This window comes from Lagenorhynchus albirostris, chromosome 7 (genome assembly GCF_949774975.1).
Source record: "Lagenorhynchus albirostris chromosome 7, mLagAlb1.1, whole genome shotgun sequence".
Lineage (NCBI taxonomy): Eukaryota > Metazoa > Chordata > Mammalia > Artiodactyla > Delphinidae > Lagenorhynchus > Lagenorhynchus albirostris.
The window spans coordinates 112,525,188-112,545,628 of NC_083101.1; the positions used below are offsets into that span (position 1 = coordinate 112,525,188).

Consider the following 20,441-nt stretch of genomic DNA (forward strand, 5'->3'; position numbering starts at 1 on the left):
ATCCCACTTGATCATGGTGTATGATCCTTTTAATGTGCTGTTGGGTTCTGTTTGCTAGGATTTCGTTGAGGATTTTTGCATCTATGTTCATCAGTGATATTGGCCTGTAGTTTTCTTTCTTTGTGACATCCTTGTCTGGTTTTCGTATCAGGGTGATGGTGGCCTCGTAGAATGAGTTTGTGAGTGTTCCTCCCTCTGCTATATTTTGGAAGACTTTGAGAAGGATAGGTGTTAGCCCTTCTCTAAATGTTTGATAGAATTCGCGTGTGAAGCCATCTGGTCCTGGGCCTTTGTTTGTTGGAAGATTTTTAATCACAGTTTCAATTTCAGTGCTTGTGATTGGTCTGTTCATATTTTCTATTTCTTCCTGATTCAGTCTCGGCAGGTTGTGCATTTCTAAGAATTTGTCCATGTCTTCCAGGTTGTCCATTTTATTGGCATAGAGTTGCTTGTAGTAATCTCTCATGATCTTTAGTATTTCTGCAGTGTCAGTTGTTACTTCTCCTTTTTCATTTCTAATTCTATTGATTTGAGTCTTCTCCCTTTTTCTCTTGATGAGTCTGGCTAATGGTTTATCAATTTTGTTTATCTTCTCAAAGAAGCAGCTTTTAGTTTTATTGATCTTTGTTATCGTTTCCTTCATTTCTTTTTCATTTATTTCTGCTCTGATCTTTATGATTTCTTTCCTTCTGCTAGCTTTGGGGGTTTTTTGTTCTTCTTTCTCTAATTGCTTTAGGTGCAAGGTTAGGTTGTTTATTCGAGATGTTTCTTGTTTCTTAAGCTAGGATTGTATTCCTATAAACTTCCCTATTAGAACTACTTTTGCTGCATCCCATAGGTTTTGGGTCGTCGTGTCTCCATTGTGATTTGTTTCCAGGTATTTTTTTATTTCCTCTTTGATTTCCTCAGTGATCACTTCGTTTTTAAGTAGTGTATTGTTTAGCCTCCATGTGTTTGTATTTTTTTACAGATCTTTTCCTGTAATTGATATCTAGTCTCATAGCGTTTTGGTTGGAAAAGATACTTGATACAATTTCAATTTTCTTAAATTTACCAAGGCTTGATTTGTGATCCAAGATATGATCTATCCTGGAGAATGTTCCATGAGCACTTGAGAAAAATGTGTATGCTGTTGTTTTTGGATGGAATGTCCTATAAATATCAATTAAGTCCATCTTGTTTAATGTATCATTTAAAGCTTGTGTTTCCTTATTTATTTTCCTTTTCGATGATCTGTCCATTGGTGAAAGTGGGGTTTTAAAGTCCCATACTATGAATGTGTTACTGTCGATTTCCCCTTTTATGGCTGTTAGCATTTTCCTTATGTATTGAGGTGCTCCTGTGTTGGGTGCATAAATATTTATAATTGTTATATCTTCTTCTTGGATTGATCCCTTGATCATTATGTAGTGTCCTTCTTTGTCTCTTCTAATAGTCTTTAAAGTCTGTTTTGTCTGATATGAGAATTGCTATTCCAGCTTTCTTTAGTTCTTTTAGGAATATCTTTTTTCATCCCCTCACTTTCAGTCTTTATGTGTCTTTAAGTCTGAGGTGGGTCTCTTGTAGACAGCATATATTTGGGTCTTGTTTTTGTATCCATTCAGCCAGTCTGTGTCTTTTGGTGGGAGCCTTTAATCCATTTACATTTAAGGTAATTATCGATATGTATGTTCCTATTTCCATTTTCTTAATTGTTTTCAGTTTGTTATTGTAGGTCTTTTCCTTCTCTTGTGTTTCTTGCCTAGAGAAGTTCCTTTCGCATTTGTTGTAAAGCTGGTTTGGTGGTGCTGAACTCTCTCAGATTTTGCTTTTGTGTAAAGGTTTTAATTTCTCCATCAAATCTGAATGAGATCCTTGCTGGGTAGAGTAATCTTGGTTGTAGTTTTCTCTCCTTCATCACTTTTAATATGTTCTGCCAGTCCCTTCTGGCTTGCAGAGTTTCTGCTGAAAGATCAGCTGTTAACCTTATGGGGAGTCCCTTGTGTGTTATTTGTTGTTTTTCTCTTGCTGATTTTAATATGTTTTCTTTGTATTTAATTTTTGACAGTTTGATTACTATGTGTCTTGGCGTGTTTGTCCTTGGATTTATCCTGTATGGGACTCTCTGTGCTTCCTGGACTTGATTAACTATTTCCTTTCCCATATTAGGGAAGTTTTCAACTATAATCTCTTCAAATATTTTCTCAGTCCCTTTCTTTTTCTCTTCTTCTTCTGGAACCCCTATAATTCGAATGTTGCTGCATTTAATGTTGTCCCAGAGGTCTCTGAGACTGTCCTCGGTTCTTTTCATTCTTTTTTCTTTATTCTGCTCTGCAGTAGTTATTTCCACTATTTTATCTTCCAGGTCACTTATCCGTTTTTCTGCCTCAGTTTTTCTGCTATTGATCCCATCTAGAGTATTCTTAATTTCATTTATTGTGTTGTTCATCGTTGCTTGTTTCATCTTTAGTTCTTCTAGGTCCTTGTTAAATGTTTCTTGCATTTTGTCTATTCTATTTCCAAGATTTTGGATCATCTTTACTATCATTATTCTGAATTCTTTTTCAGGTAGACTGCCTATTTCTTCTTCATTTGTTAGGTCTGGTGGGTTTTTATCCTGCTCCTTCATCTGCTGTGTGTTTTTCTATCTTTTCATTTTGCTTATCTTACTGTGTTTGGGGTCTCCGTTTTGCAGGCTGCAGGTTCGTAGTTCCCGTTGTTTTTGGTGTCTGTCCCCAGTGGCTAAAATTGGTTCAGTGGGTTGTGTAGGCTTCCTGGTGGAGGGGACTAGTGCCTGTGTTCTGGTAGATGAGGCTGGATCTTGTCTTTCTGGTGGGCAGGTCCACGTCTGGTGGTGTGTTTTGGGGTGGCTTGCCGCCAACAGCTGGGCCGCTGCTGCCACGAGGCCTAGCACCACCATGCGCCGTCTAGGTCGCCGCCCGCTGTGCACGGGGAGCTGCCAAGGCCTGGCCGGCCGCTGCCTGCTCTGCTGCCTCCGCCGCCGCCCGTGCTTCCCTCTCAGCGGCAACGGAGACCAGCACCATGCGGCACGCACACAGCCGATCGATCGCGCGCCCACTCGCAGAAAGACTGGCAGTTCTTTTAGGTTAGGTCTGTTGGCTATAAATCCTCTTAGTTTTATTTCATCTTTATTTCTAAACAGTATTTTCGATGGATGTAGTATTTTGGGTTGACAGTTCTTTTCTATTTTCATTTAAAAAGTTACTTCACTGCTTTTTGTCCTCCATAGTTTTTGAAGAGAAATCCTCACCTTTTTTTCTCCTGCAGGTATGTCTTATTTTTCTCTGGATGCTTCCAGATTCTTTCTTTGTCCGTAGTTTCCAGCAGTGTGATTAAGTTGTCTCTGGGCATGGATTTCTTTAGGTTTATTCTGTTGGTGGTTTGCTAAGTTTCTTGGACTTGTAGATTTATACCTTATGCCATTTTTGAGCCATGATTTCTTTAAATATTTTTTTCAGCTCTGTGCTCTTTCTCTTCTCTGGTTCTCTGATGACATGAATGTTAGACCTTTTGTTCTTGTTCCACAGGTTTGTGAAGCTCTGTTTAGTTTTTTACAGTTTTTTTCTCTGTTGTTCAGATTGGTTAATTTCTGTTGTTTTCAGGTTCACTTCCTCTTTCCCCTTTCATCTTTATTCTGCTTATTTGGTCCAGCCAGGGAGGGTTTTATTTTGGTAATTTTATTTTTTCATTTCTTGTGTTTCCATTTGGTTTTTCCTTGTTTCTTTTCTTTCCCTGCTAGTATTTTCTATGTTAACCTTTTTTCACCACTTGGTTGCTGTTCAAATACTTTTAAAATAGTTTCTTTGAAGTTTCTGTCCCATAATTATATCATCTCTTTCATCTAATCATTATCTGTCTATTGTATATTCCCAGGTAGGTTGAGATTTTTGTCGTTTTTCATGTGCTGATTAATTTTGAGTTGCACCCTGGACATTTGGAATATTACATTATTAGACTTTGGATTTTGTTTAAATTTTATGGCGGCTGTTGATTTTATTTGTTTTAGCAGGCAGTTGACCTGTCGGGGTCAGGCTTCAAATTCCTGTTTTCCTTTTGTCCCTCGTGTGCACTGTGCAGTATTGTTTGCCTGGCATTTGGGTGGAAGTCTTTCGGCCAGCCAGCCCTGTGCTCATGCAGAGCAGGGTCTTGTCCGCACACAGATGCAGGCAACCCCAGGACTTTATAACAACTCTGGGGCAATTTTCCGGAGCCCCACGGTGTGCCATTGGTCTGATGCCCGCGTTTTCCCTGGGCTCACCTCTCAGTCTGAGACCTCGCATACCTAGGGCTCCCTCACTCCTAGAGTGAAGCAGTGGGAGGACAGACAGACAGACAGAGGCAGAGAGAGAAAGAGAGAGGCCACAGACTTTGCTCTTTTTTTTTTGTTTTTTTTTTGTTTTTTTTTTGCAGTACGTGGGCCTCTCACTGTTGTGGCCTCTTCCGTTGTGGAGCACAGGCTCCGGACGCGCAGGCTCAGCGGCCATGGCTCACAGGCCCAGCCGCTCTGCAGCATGTGGGATCTTCCTGGACCGGGGTACGAACTTGTGTCCCCCGTATCGGCAGGCGGACTCTCAACCACTGCACCACCAGGGAAGCCCTGCTCTGGCTTTTGGAGTATCATCGTCACAGGAGACAAAGGGTCCCTCCCTCACCATTGTAGTTCCCAGAAGCTCCTCTTGGTGTCTCGGTTGCCACCACAGCAGTGAGCTTTCCTGGGGGCTGCAGCACAAGAAGGAAAGGAGACAGAAAGAAAAAAACTGGAACATTTCCTACTTTCTCCTTAAGTTTTCCCTCCCCACTCCGGAACTGGAAGAGATAACCAGAGTTACTGCTGTTGTTACCAGAGTGCTCAGTTTCGGGGTTTTCGCCAAGTTAGGTTTAGGTTATAAGACCGCAGTTTTACAAATGTGGTACCCTCATCATGCATTTACAGGTACTCTGAGCTCTGGCATTCTCAACTCTGCCTGCCTCTGTTTACTTTTCAGGGACCCCAGATGTGCCTGCACTTTATCATGTGTTCTTTGGGAAAGGGGTTTGTGTGCTTCCATCTTACCCGGGACTAGAGCTTTCTGTACTTCATTCTTTTATTTCCAAAACCAAATTCACTTCATTGTCTTCAGACCCATGGCCTTTCCTGTAGTACCCATCCTGCTGCAGAGAATCACCATCAAATATGGCTTGACTTTTGGGTTCTGGTTTGAAAGCCATCTCATAGCATCTTCTCTTTGTCACGTCCCACCCAACTCATAGCCAGTCAGCGACCAGATTGCGTTTTCTGCCTTCTGAATATCCCGTAGCCACCTTCTCCCCTATGTTTTTGTTATTTTTGCCCTTGTTCATTGAGATCCTTACGTCTTGTTAGTCTTTTCTTCTCACCGCTTCTAACTGAGGATCCTTCTAATGCATCTTTGGCTTGGGCTGCCAAGGTGATCTTTCTGAAGCCACATGGAACACATTGCCCATATGCTTGGAATTACTCAGTTGTTGTTTATTGTTTAGAGGATAAATTAAACCTGGTAGCTTAGCACAAGGGGTCTACTCTTTGTCTTTCTTACTGCTCTTGATTTTCCTGTTCCCTTCTTCATCCCTTCAGCTTCGACCATACCAGACTACGTGCAGTTCCCAGAAAACGCTGTTTCTAGTTTCTACTGAGATTCCATCTGCCTTATCTTCGTGAGAGAGTTCACGGTACCTTTCTGTTGCCTTGTTGGCTTGGGAACTGTGGCCGAAGCTGTGGGAGAGATTCAGGGGGAAGGTAGACATGTTTTTACTGCCACTGCATTTGTTTCCTGCTGAGGAGGAGACGATGATTAACTCTAGAAATAATTACTGTTAATTTGCACAGCATCTTAGGTAGTTTACTTAAAGCTTTCTGATTTTGCCAGCCTCATGTATCTTCAAAGAGTAGACATTCCGTTATTGCCATGGGAAAACGATTGATTCTGTGCCACAGGTCTGTACTGCACGTTTATGCTGCACAGGCTGGAGCAGGGAGATGTGGCTGCTCTGAGAGTTTATCAGCTCTAATGAATCATCTGGGGAACCTCAGGGAGGAGAGGCCTCAGGGAGAGCCTTGCAGTCTCCTCTGAAAACAGCCAGGAGCCTGGGAACCGTCGCTCACTCAGCGTGAGGTGCTGAATCATTCAGCCCTGTGTCTCGTGTAGGAGACCCTCCTTAGCCCATTAGCATTCATGTCGGGTAAAGCCACTTAAAAGTAAATCCAGCTAAAATAGAGACCCACATTTTGTAGTAAAGAGTGGAAAAAGGGTTTGATTGGGATTTTACCTTGAAAAATGAAATTTTAAAATTATTTTGTCTGACATTTGTCAGAATTTTGGATATACTTCCAAGTCCATATTGATTCTGAAAGTAACTAACTTGAGGAGAATTATAATTTTTCTGTTAGAATTGTATGATGAATACAGTGTATATTTTATCAAATCTAAGATACAACTATAAGGCATATTGTTATTTTATATATGACTAAAAGAGAAAAAATCTTGCCAGTTTAACTTGATACAATGCTTTTTATCACTTAACCTTTTTATTTTATACTTGTTGAAATAAGTCTTTTGGATTTTTTTTATTATGTTATTCTTGAGCATCCATACAAAGGAAAATATGAGTGAAATAAATCAGTAAAGGTATTCATTCCTAAATCTACTTTCATACTTTGACTTTCTAATCATTCGTTTTTAAAATTAGGGTCATTGACGTTCATGTTTTCTCAAATAATATTATCCTCTATGCCACCAAGTGCACTGAGATTTCAGCGATTCTTAAAAGAGAACCCCAATTTTCTCTCAGGGAGTCAACACCAGTCTGCAGGCTTTGGTGCTGGTGCTTTCTTGCTCTTATCAGAGGGAATCAATGGAAGGTTTTCAACAACTGCTAGGCTCCTGTTTCCTCTTGAACAAGCCAGTACGTGATTTTTTTAATTTAAAACTGAGGAGTTGAGGTTTTCCAGTTATGACACCAAGAAATAAAAAATTGACAAAGCTCATACATTCTCAGGCAGTAACATCTATCTTGTAACTGCTGCCCGGCCCACAGTTTATAAGATTATAACAGGTCATAGAGATGCTATTGATTGTAAGATGCACCCCATTTCAGAGATGTTAAAATGTGAACAATGTTCATATTAGAATTGATGAAAGATGGTATACCCTTCACTTCAAAATTTTTGTACGTTTCAGTTTTTATAACTATATTATAAAAGATGACTGTTTCTTGCGAAAATGGCTGAGATTTTGGCAGTTTTCCAAAGATCGTTTCTGAAATTTCTTTTTATGTGTTTTTTTGTTTGTTTTTTTTTTTTGCTGTACACGGGCCTCTCACCGTTGTGGCCTCTTCCGTTGTGGAGCACACACTCCAGACGCACAGGCCCAGCGGCCATGGCTCACGGGCCCAGCCGCTCTGTGGCATGTGGGATCCTCCCAGACCGGGGCACAAACCCGCATCCCCTGCACTGGCAGGCGGACTCTCAACCACTGCACCACCAGGGAAGCCCTGAATTTTTTAATACGAATAATATTTTGCAGGGAAGCCCTGAATTTTTTAATACCAATAATATTTTGAAGGACCAACATCATCATTCTGTGCACTTTTTAAAAATTCACTTAATTTATCTAATCCTGTTGTATTTGTAGACGGTTTTGCATGTGATTTGAAAATTTTTCCAGTATCATTGTTATCATCTTCATGAAACCCTTCATCTTTGGCAAGATTAATAATTTTCTTTGTCAGACAGTTTGCATTAGACATGCACTATGTTGTCAGATATTTACAACATTCCACAATCAGGGAGAGATGGATCAACAGAGACCTTGATGTGATGAATGAGGAGAAACTGGTGTTTCTTGGGAACTACTTTTATAGTGGTCATTAATGCTTATTTTTGGACTCTGACAGCATTCAGCATTGTAAATACTGAGGTATTTATATAAGAACTGTACCTATAGCACAGGACTGTGATGGATATTCATGGTAATAACCCTGACTCTTCAAGAAAAATATATTAACACCAGTGATTTAAGGCAGCACATAATAAACATTTTTCCACTGATAAATAGTAATACTCATGATTTGTTTGTATAGTTTGAAAATGTATGTATGTTACACTGTGGTGTATCCTTATAACCAGTCATAAAATATCCATTTTGCTGATGAAGAGGAGTCTTAAAGACATTGTGACAGATACATATCTTAAACCTAATATGTGTTTTCTAATACTTACAGTCTCATTATAAATAATCAAACCTAAACAGTTAAGAATAAGTTCTGAGTCTTAAAGGTTAATCCTCTGGAATTGGGAAACTGCTGTAGTTAAATTATTTGATCAGTAAATTTTATTAACTGCTTTGGGAAACCATAATGATTACAACATTGTTTCTGTGGCAAAATGAAATCCAAGTCCCTGACCTATGAATAAGCATTTGGGACGTAAATAATTTTTGGGTTGAATTGTAATTTAAAGTAATCATGGATTTCAGAGTAATTTCATATGCTTGTATGTGAATTCAAAATTTTCCCTGTTCAGGTAATTTGAAATTTTAAAAAAATGCAGGTTAAGGAAACTCTTAACAAGTAACACTTCAGGCCAGGTGGTTTGTTTGTTTGTTTGTTTTTCTCTGAGCAGTATTTATAAAAATTAACTAAAGTTACTTAGAATCTAATCCTGACAGTAATTCTCTGCAATGAGGATTTTTATTCCAAGGTCACAGGTTGTGAAACTGACTCAGTCATTAGTAGTTTGCCCGAGATCACTTGGTATGTCCAGAGGCAGCATACAAGCCCAGTGTGTCTGACTTTCGAGATCATTCTTCTAGCTATTTTGCTTTGCTGTTTGTTCGTTTTTAAATCCCATATTAGTATTTGCTTTACTTTAGGTAAAACTTGTGGATTTGATGATTTTGTAATGCAGGGATAGACAGACCTTTTGTGTAAAAGGGCAGATAGTCAGTGTTTTAGGCTTTGCAGCCCATAGACTGTCCTGAGTAACTACTCAACTCTGCCGTGGCAGTGAAAGCCGAAGCAAATGGGCGGGGCTGTGCTGGTAAAACCTTACCTAGGAGACCTTCAAGATGGCGGAGCAGTGAGCCGTGGAGATCACCTTCCTCCCCACAGATACATCAGAAATACGTCTACATGTGGAACAGCTCCTACAGAACACCTACTGAACGCTGGCAGAAGACCTTAGACCTCCCAAAAGGCAAGAAACTCCCCCATGTACCTGGGTAGGGCAAAAGAAAAAAGAAAAAACAGAGACAAAAGAATAGGGACAGGATCTGCACCAGTGGGAGGGAGCAGTGAAGGAGGAAAGGTTTCCACACACTAGTAAGCCCCTTCACTGGTGGAGACAAGGAGGATGGAGGGGAAGCTTCAGAGCCACGGAGGAGAGCGCAGCAACAGGGGTACGGAGGGCAAAGTGGACAGATGCGCACACAGAGGATCGCTGCCGACCAGCGCTCACCAGCCCGAGAGGCTTGTCTACTAATCTGCCGGGGCAGGCAGGGGCTGGGAGCTGAGACTTGGGCTTCGGAGGTCAGATCCCAGGGAGAGGACTGGGGTTGGCTGTGTGAAGACAGCCTGAAGGGGACTAGTGTGCCACAGCTAGCCACGAGGGAGTCCAGGGAAAAGTCTGGACCTGCCTAAGAGGCAAGAGACCATTGTTGCGGGGTGTGTGAGGAGAGGGCATTCAGAGCACTGCCTAAATGAGCTCCAGGCTGTAAGCCACGGCTATCAGCACATACCCCAGAGACGGGCATGAGATGCTAAGGCTGCTGCTGCAGCAACCAACAAGCCTGTGTGCGAGCACAGGTCACTCTCCAGACCTCCCCTCCTGGGAGCCTGTGCAGCCCGCCACTGCCAGGGTCCTGTGATCCAGGGACAACTTCCCTGGGAGAACACACGGAGTGCCTCAGGCTGGTGCAACGTCACGCCGGCCTCTGCTGCCCCAGACTTGCCCCACATTCCGTACCCCTCCCTCCCCACTGCCTGAGTGAGCCAGAGCCCCTAATCAGCGGTTCCTTTAACCCAGTCCTGTCTGAGCAAAGAACAGATGCCCTCAGGCGACCTACGCACAGAGGCGGGGCCAAATCCAAAGCTGAACCCCAGGAGCTGTGCGAACAAACAAGAGAAGGGAAATCTCTCCCAGCAGCCTCAGGAGCAGTGGATTAAATCTCCACAATCAACTTGATGTACCCTGCATCTGCGAAATACCTGAATAGACAACGAATCATCCCAAATTGAGGAGATGGACTTTCAGAGCCATGATGTATATATTTTTTTCCTTTTCTCTTTTTGTAAGTGTGTATGTGTATGCTTCAGTGTGTGATTTTCTCTTTATAGCTTTGCTTTTACCATTTGTCCTAGGGTCCTGTCTGTCCGTATTTTTGGTTTGTTTGTTTCTTAGTATAGTTTTTAACGCTTGTTATCATTGGTGTATTTGTTTTTTGGTTTGGTTGCTCTCTTATTTCTTTTTTTTTATTACTTTTTAATTTTTTTAAATTTTTTATTTTAATAACTTTATTTTTTCATTGTTTCTCTCTCTCTCCCTCTCTCCCTCTCTCCCTCTCTCCCTCTCTCCCTCTCTCCCTCTCTCCCTCTCTCCCTCTCTCTCTCTCCCTCTCCCTCTCCCTCTCTCTCCCTCTCCCTCTCTCTCTCCCTCCCTCCCTCCCTTATCTTCTGGGCTGTGTGGCTTGACAGGGTTTTGGTGCTCCGGCCGGGTGTAAGGTCTGTGCCTCTGTGGTGGGAGAGCCAAGTTCAGGACATTGGTCCACCAGAGACCTCCCAGCTCCACATAATAACAAACGGTGAAAGCTCTCCCAGAGATTTCCATCTCAGTGCTAAGCCCCAGCTCCACTAAATACCAGCCAACTACAGGGCTGGACGCCCTAAGCCAAACAATTAGCAAGACAGGAACACAATCCCACCCATTAGCAGAGAGTCTGCCTAAAATCATAATAAACTCAGAGACACCCCAGAACACACCACTGGATACAGACCTGCCCACCAGAAAGACAAGATCCAGCCTCATCCACCAGGACACAGACACTAGTCCCCTCCAAAGAAGCCTACACAACCAACTGAAACAACTGTAGCCACTGGGGGCAGACACCAAAAACCACAGGAACTATGAACCTGCAGCTTGCAAAAAGGAGACCCCAAACACAGTAAGTCAAACAAAATGAGAAGACAGAGAAGCACACAACAGATGAAGGAGCAAGGTAAAAACCCACCAGACCAACAAATGAAGAGGAAATAGGCAGTCTACCTGAAAAAGTATTCAGAGTAATGGTGGTAAAGATAACCCAAAATCTTGGAAATAGAATGGAGGAAATACAAGAAATTTTAACAAGGACCTAGAAGAACTAAAGAGTAAACAAACAATGATGAACAGCACAATAAATGAAATTTAAAATTCTCTAGAAGGAATCAATAGCTGAATAACTGAGGCAGAAAAACAGATAAGTGACCTGGAAGATAAAATAGTGGAAATAACTACTGCAAAGCAGAATAAAGAAAAAAGAATGAAAAGAGAAAAGAATTGAGGCCACTCTCAGAGACCTCTGGGACAATATTAAATGTACCACTATTTGAATTATAGGGGTCCCAGAAGAAGAAGAGAAAGAAAGGGACTGAGAAAATATTTGAAGAGGTTATAGTTGAAAACTTCCCTAATATGGGAAAGGAAATAGTTAATGAAGTCCAGGCAGGGCAGAGAGTCCAATACAGGATAAATCCAAGTAGAAACACGCCAAGACACATGTTAATCAAACTATCAAAAATTAAATACAAAGAAAAAATATTAGAAGCAGCAAGAGAAAAACAACAAATAACATACAAGCGAATTCCCATAAGGTTAACGGCTGATCTTTCAGCAAAAACTCGTCAAGCCAGAAGGGAGTGGCAAGACATACTTAAAGTGATGAAAGGGAAAAACCTACAACCAAGATGACTCTACCCAGGAAGGATCTCATTCAGATTCAACAGAGAAATTAAAACCTTTACAGAGAAGCAAAACCTAAGAGAATTCAGTACCACCACACCAGCTTTACAACAAATGCTAAAGGAACTTCTCTAGGCAGAAGACACAAGAGAAGGAAAAGTCCTACAATAACAAACCCAAAACAATTAAGAAAATGGCAATAGGAATGCACATATCGATACTTACCTTAAATGTAAATGGGTTAAATGCTCCAACCAAAAGACATCGACTGGCTGAATATATACAAAAATAAGACCCATATATATGCTGTCTACCAAAGACCCAGTTCAGTCCTAGGGGCACATACAGACTAAAAGTGAAGGGAAGGAAAAGATATTCCATGCAAATTGGTAACTAAAAGAAAGCTGGAGTAGCAATTCTCATATCAGACAAAATAGACTTTAAAATAAACACTATTACAAGAGACAAAGAAGGACACTACATGATGGTCAAGGGATCAATCCAAGAAGAAGATATAACAATTGTAAATATTTATGCACCCAACATAGGAGCACCTCAGTGTGTAAGGCAAATGCTACCAGCCTAAAAGGAGAAATCGACAGTAACACAATCACAATAGGGGACTTTAACACCCCACTTTCACCAAGGGACAGATCATCCAAAATGAACATAAATAAGGAAACACAAGCTTTAAATGATACATTAAACAAGATGGAGTTAATTGATACTTATAGGACATTCCATCCAAGAACAACAGAATACACATTCTTCTCAAGTGCTCATGGAACATTCTCCAGGATAGATCATATCTTGGGTCACAAATCAAGCCTTGATAAATTTTAGAAAATTGAAATCATATCAAGTATGTTTTCTGCCCACAGTACTATGAGACTAGATATCAGTTACAGGGGAAAATCTGTAAAAAATACAAACACATGGAGGCTAAACAATACACTACTTAATAACCAAGAGATCACTGAAGAAAACAAAGAGGAAATCAAAAAATACCTAGAGACAAATGACAATGAAAACATGATGACCCAAAACCTATGGGATGCAGCTAAAGCAGTTCTAAGAGGGAAGTTTATAGTAATACAATCCTACCTCAAGAAACAAGAAACATCTCAAATAAACAACCTAACCTTACACCTAGAGCAATTAGAGAAAGAACCAAAAAAAAAAACCAAAGTTAGCAGAAGGAAAGAAATCATAAAGATCAGCTCAGAAATAAATGGAAAAGAAATGAAGGAAACAATAACAAAGGTCAATAAAACTAAAAGCTGGTTCTTTGAGAAGAAAACAAAATTGATAAACCATTAGCCACACTCATCAACAAAAAAAGGAAGACTCATCAATACACTTAGAAATGGAAAAGGAGAAGTAACACCTGACACTGCAGAAATACAGAGGATCATGAGAGATTACTACAAGCAACTCTGTGCCAATAAAATGGACGATGTGGAAGAAATGGACAAATTCTTAGGAAAGCACAACCTTCCAAGACTGAACCAGAAAGAAATAGAAAATATAATCAGACCAATCCCAAGCACTGAAATTGAGACTGTGATTAAAAATATTCCAAAAAACAAAAGTGCAGGACTCGATGGCTTCACAGGTAAATTCTATCAAGCATTTAGAGAAGAGGTAACACCTGTCCTTCTCAAACTCTTCCCAAATATAGCAGAGGGAGGAACACTCCCAAACTCATTCTACAAGGCCACCATCACCCTGATACCAAAACCAGACAGTGGTGTCACAGAGAAAGAAAACCACAGGCCAGTATCACTGATGAACATAGTGATATAGATGCAAAAATCCTCAACAAAATACTAGCAAGCAGAATCCAACAGCACATTAAAAGGATCATACACCATAATCAAGTGGGGTTTATCCCAAATATGCAAGGATTCTTCAATGTAAGCAAATCAATTAATGTGATACACCATATTAACAAACTGAAGAATAAAAACCGTATGATCATCTCAGTAGATGCAGAAAAAGCTTTTGACAAAATTCAACACCCATTTATGAAACAACCCTCCAGAAAGTTGGCCTAGAGGGAACTTATCTCATCATAATAAAGGCCATATATTACAAACCCACAGGCAACATTGTTCTCAATGGTGAAAAACTGAAACCATTTCCACTAAGATCAGGAACAAGACAAGGTTGTCCATTCTCACCACTGTTATTCAACATAGTTTTGTAAGTTTTAGCCATAGCAGTCAAAGAAGAAAAAGAAATAAAAGGAATCCAAATCGGAAAAGAAGAAGTAAAGCTGTCACTGTTTCAGATCACATAGTACTATATGTAGAGAATCCTAAAGATGCTACCAGAAAACTACTAGAGCCAATCAATGAATTTGGTAAAGTAGTAAGATACAAAATGCACAGATTTCTTGCATTCCTCTACACTAATAATGAAAAATCAGAAAGAGAAATTAAGGAAACACTCCCATTTACCACTGCAACAAAAAGAATAAAATACGTAGGAATAAACCTACCTAACTAAGGAGACAAAAGACCTATATGCAGGAAATTTTCAGGCACTGATGAAAGAAGTTAAAGGTGATACAAACAGATGGTGAGATATACCATGTTCTTGGATTGGAAGAATAAACATTGTGAAAATACCTCTACTACCCAGTGCAGCCTACAGATTCAGTGCAATCCCAATCAAACTACCAGTGGCATTTTTCACAGAACTAGAAGAAAAATATTCACAATTTGTATGGAAACACAAAAGACCCCGAATAGCCAAAGTAATCTTGAGAAAGGAAAACGGAGCTGGAGGAATCAGGCTGCCTGACTTCAGACTCTAGTACAAAGCTACAGTAATCAAGACAGTGCGGTCCTGGCACAAAACCAGAAAGATAGATCAATGGAACAGGATAGAAAGCCCAGAGATGAATCCACACACGTAGGGTCACCTTATTTTTGATAAAGTAGGCAAGAATATACAATGGAGAAAAGACAGCCTCTTCAATAAATGGTGCTGGGAAAACTGGACAGCTACATGTAAAAGAATGAAAGTAGAACACTCCCTAACAGCATACGCAGAAATTAACTCAAAATGGATAAAAACCTAAATGTAAGGCCAGACACTATAAAACTCTTGGAGGAAAACATAAGCAGAACACTCTGTGACATAAATTACAGCAAGATCCTTTTTGACTCATCTCCTTGAGAAATGATAATATAAACAAATGGGACTTAATGAAACTTAAAAGCTTTTGCACACCAAAGGAAATCATAAACAAGACGAAAAGACAACCCTCAGGATGGAGAAAATATTTGCAAGTGAAGCAACTGACAAAGGATTAATCTCCAAATTTTACAAGCAGGTCATGCAGCTCAATATCAAAAAAACAACCCAATCCAAAAATGTGCAGAAGACCTAAATAGACATTTCTCCAAAGAAGATATACAGATTGCCAACAAACACATGAAAGGATGCTCAACATCATTAATCGTTAGAGAAATGGAAATCCAAAGTATAATGAGGTATCACCTCACCCTGGTCAGAATGGCCATCGTCCAAAAATCTACAAACAATAAATGCTGGAGAGGGTGTGGAGGAAAGGGAACCCTCTTGCACTGTTGGTGGGAATGTAAACTGATACAGCCACTATGGAGAACAGTATGAAGGTTCCTTAGAAAATGAAAAATAGAAATACCATATGAGCCAGCAATCCCACTACTGGGCATATACCCTGAGAAAACCATAATTCAAAAGGAGTCATGTACCACAATGTTCACTGCAGCGCTATTTACAATAGCCAGAGCATGGAATGAACCTCTATTTACAATACCAAAGCATGGAATGAACCTAAGTGTCCATTGTCAGATGAATGGATAAAGAAGATATGGCACATATATATAATGCAATATTACTCAGCCATAAAAAGAAACGAAATTGAGTTATTTGTAGTGAGGTGGATGGACCTAGAGTCTGTCATACCGAGTGAAGTAATTCAGAAAGAGAAAAACAAATACCATATGCTAACACATATATATGGAATCTAAAAAAAGAAAAAAAGGTTCTGTAGAACCTACGGAAAGGACTGGAATAAAGACGCAGACATAGAGAATGGACTTGAGGACACCATGGGGCGGGGAGGGGAATCTGGGACGAAGTGAGAGAGTGCCTTGGACTTATATATACTAGCAAATGTAAAACAGATAGCTAGTTGGAAGCAGCCGCATAGCACAGGGAGATCAGCTCGGTGCTTTGTGGCCACCTAGGGGGGTGAGATAGGGAGGGTGGTCGGAGACACAAGAGGGAGGAGATCTGGAGATATATGTACATGTGTAGCTGATTGACTTTTTATAAAGCAGAAACTAACCATTGTAAAGCAGTTACACGCCGATAAAGATGTTTTAAAAAACCAAACAAACACCTTATCTACACCGTCAGGCAGCTGGCCAGGTTTGACCTGAGGATTGTAGTTTGCTGACTCTTGTAGAGTTCTTCAACACTAAGTTGTTCATTTTGAGAAGATTGTTTTTTCACTTCTTTTAAAAAAATGATTCCCTTATTGTCCTTGTAAAACATAATTTTTGGTACATAAAAAAGCATATATGTAATATATATGTGTAAACTATCAAGCAAAATAACCCAGCAGGTAGAACACTAAGTTCTATCTGTGTACTATTCCCTAATCTAGGGATTGGCGGGTGTTTTTCTGTAAAGGGCCAGATTGTAAATATCTTAGCGTTTTCAAACCATAAGATCTCTGTCATAACTACTAACTATGCATTGTAGCAAAGTAGTAACGATAGACACTGTGTAAATGAGTGAGCACGGCTGACTTTCAGTAAAACTTACTTAGGGACTGAAATCTGGATTTCATATAATTTTTATGTGGTCATGAAATACTCGCTTCATTTTTTTGACCATTTAAAAATGTGCAAAACCATTCTTAGCTTATGAAACATAAAAAACAGGTGGCAGGCTGAATTTGGCCCCTGAACCATAGTTTGTCAACCCCTGTCTTGACTGTTCCTCTGTCTTCTCCCAGAGGTGACCATTATCTTGAATTTTGGATATATCATTCCTATGGATTTTTTTAAAATGCTTTTTCCTCTTACATATATGTGTCTGAATGATGTCTTGTTCTGTTTTGCCTATTTTTGAGCATTATAAAAATTACATCATACTGTATATAGATTAGGACTTGCCTTTTTTCATTCGTCATTATTTTTCTAAGATTCATTTACATAGTTGGGTTTAGCTGTATAATATTCTGTTGTATGAATATACCGCAGTTAATTCACCTGACAGTAGGTATTTAGGTTGAATCTAGTTTTTGCTTTGAACTAGTTTCTGTTTCCTGGTACACATATACAAGAATTTCCTTGGTTATCTGTTTTCTTCTGTTGAATGATTTAACAGAACACTTATGAATTTTATAAAAAATGATGAAGCAGTATTATTTACCTTGAGAAATGTTATTGTCTTACTTCCTCATCTTAAATCATTCTTTATTTATTTACATTAATGGAAAAATGCCTTTAAAATGTGCAGTGAAGTGTTAAATATTTAATTCATTCTTTCACTCATTTTTTTAGTATTACACAAACATTTATTGACTAATATATTAGGTTCTGTGCCAGCAAGAGAACTTAAACAGTAAAGGAGATAGACAATTAAACCAAAAATTAAGTAATAAATGACAGCTGTTTATTGAAAGCTTACTATGCTAGACATTATGTTAAACAATTTATGTGCATTATCTCTGTATTAGTCTACTAGAGCTGCTGTAACAAAATTCCACAATCTGAATGTCTTACACAACAGAAATTTATTACCTCACAGTCTGGAGGGTAGAAGTCAGAGATCAGCATGTCAGCAGGGTTTGTTCCTTCTGAGGGCTGTGAGAAGAATCCGCTCCCTGTCCTCTGGTGGTTGCCTGGCTATCTTTAGCATTCCTTGACATGTAGAGTCATCACCCCAGCCTCTCCCTTCATTTTACATGGTGTTTTACCTGTACAGGCGTGTGTCTCCAAATTTCCCCTTTTTTCTAAGGACACCAGTTATACTGGATTGGAGCCCACCCTCATGATCTCTTTTAACTTGATAAAGATCTTGTCTCCAACTAAGGTCACATTCTGAGGTACTAGAGGTTAGAACTTAAGCATATGAATTCTGGGGGAATACAGTTCAACCCAGAAAGCTCTCTATTAGTCTTTATAGCAATCCCAGGTAACTCTGTGGAACCTTAATATACAGTTGAATCTTGAACAGTGCGGGGATGAGGGCATCAACCCGCCTTGCTGTTGAAAATCTGTATATAACTTAAGCCTACCCTCCACCTACCCTCCATATACATGGTTCCTCCAAGTCATGTCTGCAGCTCTGCATCCATGGATTCAACAACCGCAGATTGTGTAGGATTGTAGTATGTTTACTATTGAAAAACATCTGAGTATAAGTGGGTCTCACAGTTCAAATCTGTATTATTTAAGGGTCAACTGTACTGGTCTTATCGTAGAGCATATTGCAGTGCAGAAACCCTAGCTGCTAAAAAATGACTTCTGCATTGTACCAGGACAAGATGGCATAGACTCAGTTTTCCCTGCTCTTCCCGCCTAAATACAGTTAAATACTCTGGAAGTAACATCTCCTGTATATCATGGACTGGGTGTTGGACATGCCTGAAATCCAGATCCACCATTGACATAGACAAAAATACAAAGAAACCAAACAAACAAAAAAAACCCCAGAAAATCCTCTCAGTTGCCAACGTACTAGGAAAGAACCCCAATATGTGCCACAGGGGGGTCCTGGTGAGTGATTTAAACTGTGGTCAGCAGTGAAGCCCCAGGGTGTCCCTACCCCATCCCACAACTGGAGCATCAGCAGGTGACTTGGAGGGCAGTTTGACCCACCAGTGGCAACAAAGCCCTGGACCGTCCTGGTCTACTCAACAACTGGTACATGGGCAGGTGATCCATCTATCCATAGCAGAAGTTGCTACAAAGCTGTGTCCCCATTCTGTCCACCTAATGACAAGGAGACCAGGCCCAGGGGCATCTGCCCCTCACCCCCACCCTCAGGAGATCTTCAGTAACAGCAGGTGACCCAGGGAAGCAACTTCATCCTCATAGAATAACAGCAGAACGGACTGAGCAGGACCTCCATCAGCACCAGAACAACAAAGCAGACCAGCTTAACATTACGAGAGTTCAGAAGGCCAAACTGTCATTGGAGTGAAGCCCCACAACAGTAGGCCAGGACCTAAGTGGCCTGCTCAAACAGAACATGTAAATAGGATCAAGAGTCTTCTAACATAATACCTAAAATATTCAGGATACAATAAAAAAATCACTTGTCATACCAGGAACCAGGAAAACCATAACTTGACATTGAGCTGACCTAGGGCCAGTGGAATACTGGAACTATCTGACAAAGATTTTCAAGCTGACAAAGATTTTCAAGCTGCTTTAAACAAATACTTCAACAAGCAATTAGGAATTCTTTGGAATGAAAAAATGTTTCTGAGGGTTTCTTTGGAATGAAAAAAGGAGAAAATCTCAGTGAAGGATTAGTAGTTATAAAAAGAACCAATTGGCAGTTATATAATTGAAAAATATAATAACCAAAATTTAAAATTCACTGGGTAGAATCAGTAGTAGAGTGGAGCTGATGGAGATATAATCACTGAACTTGAAGGCAGATCAGTTGAATTTACTCAATCTGATTAACAGAAAAAAGACTGAAAAAAGTTATCAGAGTCTTAAGGATTTGTGGGACAATAATAAAAGATTTAACATTTGTATCATTGGAGCCCAAAGGATAATAGAAAGAGCATGGGAGTGTAAAAAGTATTTGAAGAAATAATAGCTGAAAACTTTCCACATTTGGTGAAAGACAAATTTAAAGCTTCAAGAAGCTGAGCAAACCCTGAAATAGGATACACTTAAAGAAATCTTCACTTAGGAATATTAAACTTCTGAAAGTAAAAGACAAAGAAAACAAATCTTAAAATAGCCAGAGAGAAATGACACATTAGATATGAAGGACTACCAATTGGAACAACACCAAATTTCTCATCTGAAACCGTGGAGGCCAGAAAGAAGTGGCATAAAAATTTTCAAGTGCTGAAAGAAAAGAACTGTCAACCCTGAATCCTATATTTGATGAAACCATCCTTCAGGAATGAAGGGGAAATAAAGACATTCTCAAACGAAATAAGCTAAAAGAATTTATTGTTAACGTAGCAAACAGAATTACTAGGGAGAAAGAGAGACATTACATAATAACAAAAGAATCAGTCCAATAAGAAGTTATCGCAATCCTTAATGGGTGTATAGCAAACAACCAAACTTCAAAATATATAAAACTAATAGAGCTGAAAGGAGAAATAAACAAATCCACAAGTATAGTTGGGGACTTGAATACAGTGATTGATAGAACTGCTAGTCAGAAATGAGCAAGGGTATAGAATAGCTAAACACCACCACAGGCCACCAAGATCTAATTTACATCC

At 39.8% G+C, this 20,441-nt stretch overlaps 1 protein-coding gene across 9 annotated transcripts in view; it reads left to right on the forward strand.

Moving 5' to 3' along the window:
• The window catches only part of NEK1 (NIMA related kinase 1), a 213,440-nt gene that overhangs the window by 103,176 nt on the left and 89,823 nt on the right, over nucleotides 1-20,441 (forward strand). Inside the window, exon 18 of one of the 9 annotated variants that reach the window (XM_060155842.1) lies at nucleotides 8,889-10,231. The exons of 7 other annotated variants lie outside the window; for them this stretch is intronic. In XM_060155842.1, the coding sequence (XP_060011825.1) occupies nucleotides 8,889-8,918 (30 nt within the window). In that variant the 3' untranslated portion in view covers nucleotides 8,919-10,231. Of the gene's footprint in view, nucleotides 1-5,953; nucleotides 6,378-8,888; nucleotides 10,232-20,441 lie in introns of those variants that run through there. One more of the 9 variants, XM_060155840.1, reaches the window with a different exon arrangement.